This window comes from Gadus macrocephalus, chromosome 21 (assembly GCF_031168955.1).
Source record: "Gadus macrocephalus chromosome 21, ASM3116895v1".
NCBI lineage: Eukaryota > Metazoa > Chordata > Actinopteri > Gadiformes > Gadidae > Gadus > Gadus macrocephalus.
Window position 1 is genome coordinate 12,907,452 of NC_082402.1, and position 9,579 is coordinate 12,917,030.

The 9,579-nt window shown below is 47.2% G+C and overlaps 1 protein-coding gene across 2 annotated transcripts; it reads right to left on the reverse strand.

The window, feature by feature from the left end:
- Positions 1-139: 139 nt before the first annotated feature.
- LOC132449721 (dihydropyrimidinase-related protein 5-like) lies at positions 140-8,556 on the reverse strand. 2 transcript variants are annotated; one of them, XM_060041515.1, is made up of 11 exons: positions 8,379-8,556; positions 6,437-6,616; positions 6,111-6,179; positions 5,614-5,658; positions 5,178-5,253; positions 4,822-4,978; positions 4,115-4,256; positions 3,636-3,778; positions 3,071-3,278; positions 2,531-2,708; positions 140-2,255 (listed from the first exon to the last, which is right to left on the reverse strand). In XM_060041515.1, exons 1-11 carry the CDS (start codon positions 8,526-8,528, stop codon positions 2,170-2,172), a joined length of 1,434 nt encoding a protein of 477 aa, XP_059897498.1. In that variant the 5' UTR covers positions 8,529-8,556; the 3' UTR covers positions 140-2,169. The 2 variants fall into 2 exon arrangements, with proteins under 2 accessions (XP_059897498.1, XP_059897497.1); XM_060041514.1 differs by having other exon boundaries at positions 2,531-2,714.
- Positions 8,557-9,579: the final 1,023 nt, after the last annotated feature.

The window sequence follows — 9,579 nt, forward strand, 5'->3', positions numbered from 1 at the left end:
AATTATTATTATATTATTGCATTATAGTATTATAACTAATAATTCATAATTAATACAAGTTGTACAAGATAAAAACTTGCTCAAGGCATCAAGGTGTGGCATTTTGAAAAGACAAACAAAAGAAACAGCCCATTCCATGTAATTTTTTCCAACTTTTTTTATCTTTTACTCTTCTTCTTGTTGCAAGAAACAAGCAGCCACATACAGATTCAACAGGTTCACTGTCCAACACAACAAGAATCTACAAACACACACAGTCACCGACCACCAGTCTCAGTGCCCTCGACAAAACACCTTCACCATCCAACGATTCAAAAAACAACAACCAAACAACAGAACGCCATCGTAAGTAATCATTCAAATAAAAAATAAAAACAGCACCATAGACGGAACTTGCAGAGTCCGGGCCGAGATCGGATCTCGTGTTTTTCGGTTGGGAGGTGCATCGTCATGCATGGACTTATGGCACAGGTGATTCACATTGGCACGGGTAATCGTTCGGCGAATAACAAGAACAGTTATAACAGTAATAAAAACAAATTCCTCAGTATATGGTGCACAGATAAGGAAACAGGATCATGTATAAACATACTACTGGTTAGTGACATCGTCATCAGTGGTGACCAATAGCAATGGTCCTTGGTGCTTGACCTCTTCTGTGTCCGTGCAGCTCAGTCCTACTGTCTCCTGGAACCAACACTCCCCCCCCCCCTCTTCGTCTCTAGGTGCAATAACGCTTGGCTTGGTTTTATTTAGATGTTGATCAATGCCATTCTGCGTTCAACATCATCCTATATATATATCAAAAGATATTCTGAAACATTGCACAGTGTAACTCGAAGTCTTTTGCCTCGTCTTTATTCTAAATTTGTTTTGCTCAGGCCTCGGTTTCGCACTGGCTATAAATTCAAAATTCAGTGACATCTTATCTATTTTTACCCAAAGTCTGTCATCATCTCTGCCCACACGGTAATCTCAAGACATGTCCTGTAATGGAATGACAAATGTATTCATACATTAGAATGGATTAGTGGAGGAATGTAATGAACTGTGGGTCTTTATCTAAGAAACAGTAAAACAATGAACCCCCTCGCCTTCCATGGGGTGTCATGACTTTCACTGTTTATGTTTCTCCACTTCCACTTCCATCAGGTTCATGAAATGAAGACAAAGAAAATCACATACATAGGATTCACTTGACAACAATGCTGACATTTTGATGAACTTTGATCCCAGCAGGGGCATCAAAAACCACAGAATAATTTCAAGCACCGATTCAATAAAAGTGTGTCAACAACTTGCAAGTCAACCTTATTTGTACGTTAAATATATGAATACAATTCAGGATGAGGCTCGGATAGGCTGTGTTCTTTGTGTGTGTCAGCAGGCTTGGACAGAGTCAGTTGGAGTCGGAGGCGGGTTGCGGGATGCGGGATGCGGTAAAACTCCAATGGGTGCACAGTGTGGTCATGGTGACGAGAGGAAAGTTGGACGCAGTTGGATTTCATCACCACACGGCACAGTTAATCCGTAGTGAAATATTAACGCAGTGTGTGTGTGTGTGTGGAGGGGGGTGTTGGGGGTACCCATAATGCACCAGGGCACCCACCAAGGGTGGGTGGATTTGGAAGGAGACAAAGCACATTATTCTAAAGCTATGGTGTGTAAAGTGTGCCGTGGGTATATGTGTTGTGTGTGTGCATGGCAGCGGGGAATACAGATACTTTACTGATCTCAGCTAGTAGTGTTGTTTAAATAATCCAAACATCTAGTCAAGTCAAACCATTAAAAACTGTACTGGCTTTTCTGATCTTTCACAGTTTCAAGCTTCATAATTAACTTGGTTTTATGAAGGAGTACTAATGTGGTCACGGATGAATTGAGTTTGTCTAACTTAGCATGAATCGCTTTGAATTTGAATGTTCCCATTTATAATTTCATTAGAATGATTCGTTCTTTCTGATCAGACAAAAATTAAATTTAAGTGTGACTTTGGCAAATAAACCGTTCCCAATCGATTCTTGACCGATCACACTGTTCAAAAGTCATAGACTTTGAATTTTCTACCTAATCGAGACCTGTGTTTGAAAATCAGTGCAGTTTTTCTTGGTTCTTTCCAGAATGTACAAAACACCAAGGGTCGAGCTGTCAATATCCGAGGATCCATGGTTACCAGATACCACTGGAGCGACCACCGGGAGGTGCCAGGATACGGGCAGAGGACCTCTTAGGGATATGGTCGTCCACCTGGGAGCCTGAGAGAAAAAAGCCTGTTCAATATCCAGAAAACTAGCAGTCAATACAATCATGATTACTAACTGTTTACTAAATCTAAGTAAATGGTTATGATTGCATTAACTAATGCTAATTAATAGTTATCGAATGCAATACATTAATACTGTACCCCCATTTGTTTCTCCCCTAATTCCTTATTGCAATGATTTAACCTTTAACCCTGAATACCGCAGCCACCTGCTGTGCTCCATGAACTGGACCTTGTGTCACCCTCTCCCTCCCCACCGCGACCCACCTGAGAGGCTGAAGGAGGACTCGTGGAGGTCCCGGCCGGCCTGGTGCCCGCGGGGGCCGCCGCCGGACTTTGAGGGGGCCTCTCCGTCCATGGGCCCCAGGCCCAGCTCCTTCTTCATGGTGGTGGCCACCTTAGCCACGTCGCCGGAGTACGGGTCCCTGTCCACTCCTTTCAACGCCTGGCTCTGGCAAACAAAAGCACACACGCATGCGCGCACACACACACACACACACACACACACACACACACACACACACACACACACACACACACATGGACGGACACACGCACACAGACACACACACACACACAGAGATTCATGCGTACACACACACACACACACACACATGCAAGCAGGCGCACACACACACACACACACACACACACACACACACACACACACACACACACACACACACACACACGCGCACACACACACACACATATGAAGATTAGAGGAGGCATAGGAGTCTTGGTGAGGTGTCGTTGAGAGGTGTCTTGTTGGGGCGTCGTGTTTAGGTGTCTTTCAGTACACAACACCTTCTCTCGCTGCACCATCTTCTTGTACAGGAAGTCGGGGAAGGTGCGCATCGGGAAGAACTTCCCGGAGCCCTCGGCGCACATGAACACGCCGTTCTCGCACACCAGGCGGCCGCGGCTGATGGTCACCAGGGGGACGCCATGGCAACGCATGCCCTCGTAGAGGTTGAAGTCTCCGCCCTGCACCTGCGTGCTCACGGAGATTGTCCTGCAGACGGGAAAGGACACAGTGAGGGATGGGCGGTGTGTGTGTGTGTGTGTGTGTGTGTGTGTGTGTGTGTGTGTGTGTGTGTGTGTGTGTGTGTGTGTGTCTGTGTGTGTGTGTGTGTGTGTGTGTGTGATGTGTGTGTGTGTTATGTGGGTGTATGGGTCACATATTCACATACACATACACATTACTCCACGTACGACAATGCTCGGGTTGCCATCTTCTTAAGATCATACAATTGATGAGCAAATAAGATAAGAACGAAATAAATACATGACATACAAATACAATTGAAGCCCATAGTGCAGGTTGAATGTGGTCGGCACGTGACTGAGTGGTCACATGACAATGGAATACCTGGTGGTGTCGGGGTCCCACACGACCACGTCGGCGTCGGCCCCGGCGACGATGCGGCCCTTGCGGGGGTAGATGTTGTAGATCTTAGCTGCGTTGGAGCTGGTCAGAGCCACGAAGCGGTTCTCGTCCATCTTGCCCGCGACCTGAGTAGGAGGAACAACAACGGGTCATTTGTCTTTAGTCCACAAACACACACAGATGTGTGTGGGTTTGTGTGTATGTGTGTGTGTGTATGTTTGGGTATGTGTGTGTTTGTGTGTGTGTGTGTGTGTGTGTGTGTGTGTGTGTGTGTGTGTGTGTGTGTGTGTGTGTGTGTGTGTGTTTGTGTGTGTGTGTTTGTGTGTTTGCATGTGCGTGTTTGTGTGTGTGTGTGTGTGTGTGTGTGTGTGTGTGTGTGTGTGTGTGTGTGTGTGTGTGTGTGTGTGTGTGTGTGTGTGTGTGTGTGTGTGTGTGTGTGTGTGCTGGATGGTATCACTGACCACGCCCCTCTCCCAGAGGACGCTCATGCGGTCCTGCACCCCGGCCAGGCCGTGGGGGATCTTGGTGAAGTCCTCCTTGCCCAGGGCCCTCTGCTTGGTGCAGAAGGGCCGGTGCTCTGAGGCCAGCACGCTCAGGGTGTCGCTGCACACACACACACACACACACACACACACACACACACACACACACACACACACACACACACACACACACACACACACACACACACGCACACACACACACACGTGCAAGGAGACGGGTGAGAGGTTTACAGTATGAGGACTCAAGACCCTTCAAAACTACCATGCAGACAAAATAATAAGTGTCTTATAGCGTGTGTTTAAAGGCTCAATGCTAAATCTGTTAATATTTGCATTCACTAATACCTTTGGTACTAATACCTTTGGTATTAATGAATTTAATTGATTTAATTTAATTCATTAATACCTTTGGTATTAATCTATGTCATAAACATATATGATTTACAATTGTAATTTATTTATATGATACAAGACATATATTGGTTTGTCGGTATTCCATCATGATTAAGATAAGCCACCAATCATCTCTTAAAACAATGCTTAAAATTCTCTATTATATTCATCGCTCATCATCTATCAGCCACATAATGGTACGCGCAGCGCTACTGCGCATTGCTAACCAGGTGCTATGCTACGCCCACCCGGCGGTAGAAGGCTGCACCTACTTGCCCAGCAGGCCCATGAGGTAGTTGGGTGTGTTGGGGTCCAGGCGAAGGGGGGGCACCACCACGTGGGCGGCAGCGTGGGCCCAGTCCTGGTGGTAGTACTGCATCCCGCTGAGCACGGCGTGGGCCACGGTGGTCTCGGCATGGACCACCTTACCTGGGGGGAGAGAGACAGAGAGGGGCAGAGAGAGAGGCTGAATTAACATTGTGTGTAAATGAAATGTTGTGTCTATGTGTGTGTGTGTGTGTGTGTGTGTGTGTGTGTGTGTGTGTGCGTGTGTGTGTGCGTGTGGGTGTGTGTGTGCATGAGTGTGTGCTTGTTTGTGTGTGTATAAGTGTACTTGTGTGTGTGTTACCCTGCATCTTGGCCGCTGCGATCATGTCTCCGGCTGACATGCTAGACACGTTGACCATGTAAATGGGGCAGTGGGCCTGCAAACGGAAAGGACAATCAGCTCTCTGTCTGTCTGACCGTCTAATGAGCAACGGCATATCACTCGATCAGTCTGGTGTTGTTTCTTTTGGTTGAATCTTGTCCCTTTGTTCGCCTCCAATCGTATGCGATGTGAATAGCCGAACAACAAAAAGAACAACCAAACACTAAGACGTAGTACTGAGTAGTAACTCCCTGCCACGCCCAGCCTATCAAGGACTGTTAGGACAGAAACATGCGATAAACAGAGGAAATACTGCTGGCATTCACTGGGGAACATGTGCGTCCTAATGTCTCTCATCTCATTAGCATGTTGTTAGCATGTTGTCAGCATGCTGTCCTGGCTCTGGGGTACTCACCCTGTTGGCCACAGTGATGGCCCTATGGGTGGCCTCTGACTCCAACTGTAGACACAAGGAGTAAGAATGAGACCATATAGCAATAGACTGGGTAGCCCCGCCCATTCTGCCAGCGATTTGAGTTCGCCCTGCACAAGGGTCCGGAGAAGAGCAATACATTTCTTTCTGCTTCCGATACGTTTATGCGGGAGCCAATCACCAAGCTGGATTTTCGCCTTGGCGCGCTATTGGCTGGTTTTAGCACAATGGCGATAGGTAAGCGACGGCAAGCAGCCAATCACGTACAGAGTCAGTTGAACTAGGCCCGTTGATCACGCCTCTTGTGCTGAAGAAAATGACGGCAGCTTCCCCAGACCAATGTGCAATCTAGGATTGAGCTTGGTCTGGCAATAGCCAGACTTATAAAGCAAGGCTCTGACCGAAACACAAACAGATCCAAAGCTTGATAAAATAAAGTAAACACGAGAAGAGAAATCACAAGCAAAACGTTTGTTTACCTCTTCTGGCCGACTGATCTCAATGCCCTCGGGTCCACTGATGCCCAGATCCAGAGCTTCTTTAGCTCCCTGGAACACACACATGAGAAACAAGAACATTGTTTTGACAAGTCGCAGTACAAGAGGGGAAAGGGCTCAGTATTTCAATCTTTATCTTCGAATTGCTTATATTTCAACACAGACAATCATTCTGTTCTATCCAACTATGGTCAAGAAGATAAATCCTTCTAATCATTAAAAAAAAAGGCACATTTCCATTTTGACTGCCACAAGCAACAGCACAGCGCACGTGTGCCCGTGCGTGTGTGCGTAGTGCACGTACGCACCTCTGCCACCAGCTCTCCGTTCTCGGCGTGCACGCGGGCGATGGCGCCAATGTCCTTGCAGGTCTGCAGGGTCTGGTAGAGCTCTGAGTCCTTCAGCATCATGCTGTCCTTGTAGGCCATGTACATCTGGAAGGAGTTGACCCCGTGCTCCCTCACCAGGGTCTCCATCTCGCTGCGCACCTGGGAGACGGGCAGGGTGGGAGGGGAGGGGAGAGGAGAGGAGTGAGGGTCCGGCCTCGGCAGGGTTATGCAGCCCTTGGCTTGTCGTGGTCGTGTTCACAGAGCTTCAGGTGATCATTAGCTCACGATTTTGCTGCAAGCCCAACTCATACACTCAATGTGGATGCATGTTTCTGTATGTGTGCTCTATTATTGTTATTATCATCATCCACACACACTGTGGGAGTGTGTGTGTGGATGATGGCTGCTTTATGCAGCCTCACACGGCCTCAGTCAGACTGATTGGACTTTGGGGCCGGGGGAGAAATCAATGTGCTCAGGTTAAACCAGTACATCACACACACGCTCAGGGAGAGAAGTCCTGCAGGGCAACATGGCACACCATTGTGCATTGTATATCATGTATCATTGTCTGCAAACCGTACAATGAACCGGTCTTCCAAGTAACAACCCGACCCAGTAAAGGTTGCAAGGGTGGAATGTGGCGGCCTAGATGCTATTACATTGTTTTATTTGTTAGCTTTTATGTTGTGTTTAATTTTTTTTATGGATAGATGTATTCATTTATACACATTTTTATTTTACATTAATATATTATTTTCCACTTATATTACACTAAATAATTACACTTGATAATGACTTTATTACTATTCAGTTATTATCTATTTTTTGGGGATCTTTCTTTTAAAGATGTTTAGCTAATGATGATCATTTACTGATTTGAGCTTATATCAGAAAATGGGTCCCAAGGGATAGAGTGGATTCTGAGTATAATCCCCAGCTTAAACACCTCAGCCCTCGTACAGGCGGCAAAGCCAGAGCATGAGAAGCCATATGTCTGTAGGAGGGGGAAGCCCATGCGGGGGATAGCGGTATGGCCTGTAGGCAGGGGGAGTAAAGCCGTAGGACCCGCGAGGTTTGGACCGGAGGAGACAAAGGCGCGTACAGAGTAGGCATCACCATTCAGGAGAGAGGAGAGACACAGAAATAGAGATATCAGACAGTGAGGGAAAAAGGTAGAGATGTTGGGGGCTGGGCGTGTGTGTGTGTGTGTGTGTGTGTGTGTGTGTGTGTGTGTGTGTGTGTGTGTGTGTGTGTGTGTGTGTGTGTGTGTGTGTGTGTGTGTGTGTGTGTGTGTGTGTGTGTGTGTGTGTGTATGTTGTGTGTTTGGTATATGGGGCGTGAAATGCACTTGGAAGGCTGCCAGCTGGAGATTCCATTCAGATGGGCCGACGGGCCAGACAGTCCGGGGCGATGGGAACCACACAGAAACGCACACACACACACTCACAGTCGCACACTGTCCAATTAGACGAGAGGTCCGCTACAAAAAAAAAAATCCTCTCTGATGGAACGCTGGGAGGTTATACAAAACGGATTTATATTTAAGGTAAATTATGAAAATCAATGATTTAGTTGAGTGTTTTTTCAATTATGTTCAACAGCACAAGCGATCATATGCAACGAATGTAGAATATACAAAATGACGGATCATTTGGATCGGTGCACAATGCACTCGGAGGGGGTTGTACTGACTCATTATCTCTGCCAAGTGTTTCCAATGTGTGTGTGAGTGTGTGTGTGTGTATGTGTGTTAACCTCCTCACTCACAATGTTCAATCGAGGTCATCACACAATTCATGCAATAGAATACAAATAGCTTGTTGGAGGGTTCATGAATATCCCTCAGCCTCTTCAAATGTGGAAACATGTGACCCCCACCATGTGATCCCCCCCTCCCAGGACCCTTCTGTGCGCTCACCTTGGGCCCCCACCAGGTGACGCCCACGTGCAGGGCGTAGTCGCAGCAGGCCTTGGCGTCGGCCAGGGCGCGGCAGTTCTCGTACGCGTCCACTAGGGAGCAGTGTTGCTCTGGCAGGGCCATGGATATCACCATGGTGGTACCGCCCATCAGAGCAGCCTAGCAGAGAGGGAGGGAGAGAGAAGAGAGAGAGAGGGGGGGGGAGGGAGAGAGAGAGAGAGAGAGAGAGAGAGAGAGAGAGAGAGAGAGAGAGGGGAGAGAGAGAGAGAGAGAGAGAGAGAGAGAGAGAGAGAGAGAGAGAGAGAGAGAGAGAGAGAGAGAGACAGACAGACAGAGAGAGACAGAGGGGGGGAGAGGAAGAGAGAGAGAGAGAGAGAGAGAGAGAGAGAGAGAGAGAGAGAGAGAGAGAGACATGATTAAAAGGCATTCAATACACTGGGAAAGGAAGAGCAGTAGAAGGGAAAAGGGACTCTTCATGTGAAAGTGGAGTGCTTCGTTTTTGTCTTTGCGAGCGAACCGACTGGTGCAGCGGATCTCATGGGTTGGTCTTTTGATCTATTCCACACTCCTCCAGTGAAATGTATGCTTAACCAGTGAATGGAAATATTTTGGGTGAAAGTCAGCACGGAACCAAAGAGGAGCATCTACAATATTCATCCCTTTCTCCACAACATTCTCCATCCTCAGGAATGTGGGCGTGTCTACTTTCCTCATGCAAATAGTAACCACAAAATGATTGGTGAATTCGACAACGCTGAAATACTATTTTCGTCGTTTATTTTGAGGCAAAGGATAAAAAATAATTGGAAATGAAGGAAAACGTCTCTCTCTCTCTCTCTCTCTCTCTCTCTCTCTGACTCTGTTGGTGAGCATGTAACAGTGCAGGTGGTGCAACACTAACCATTTCTCTAGACATGTACCAGACAGGGGCGTGGCATGTGTGTGTGTTTGTCTGGGATTGACAGCTCCATCAGCCAGTTTGCTCCCAGGTTTTCAATAGGCGATACAAGCCTATACATCTGTGGTATGTGCTTGCACGTGTCTCTGTGTGTTTATCTGCATGTGTGTGTGTTCTGACTGTGTGTGTGTGTGTGTGTGTGTGTGACTGTGTGTTTGCGTTGTGTCCTTTCCTCTACCTGGCCCATTATGGAGCTGTCAGCAAAATGTACCATTACACATGCTCATCTCTCTCTCTCTCTCT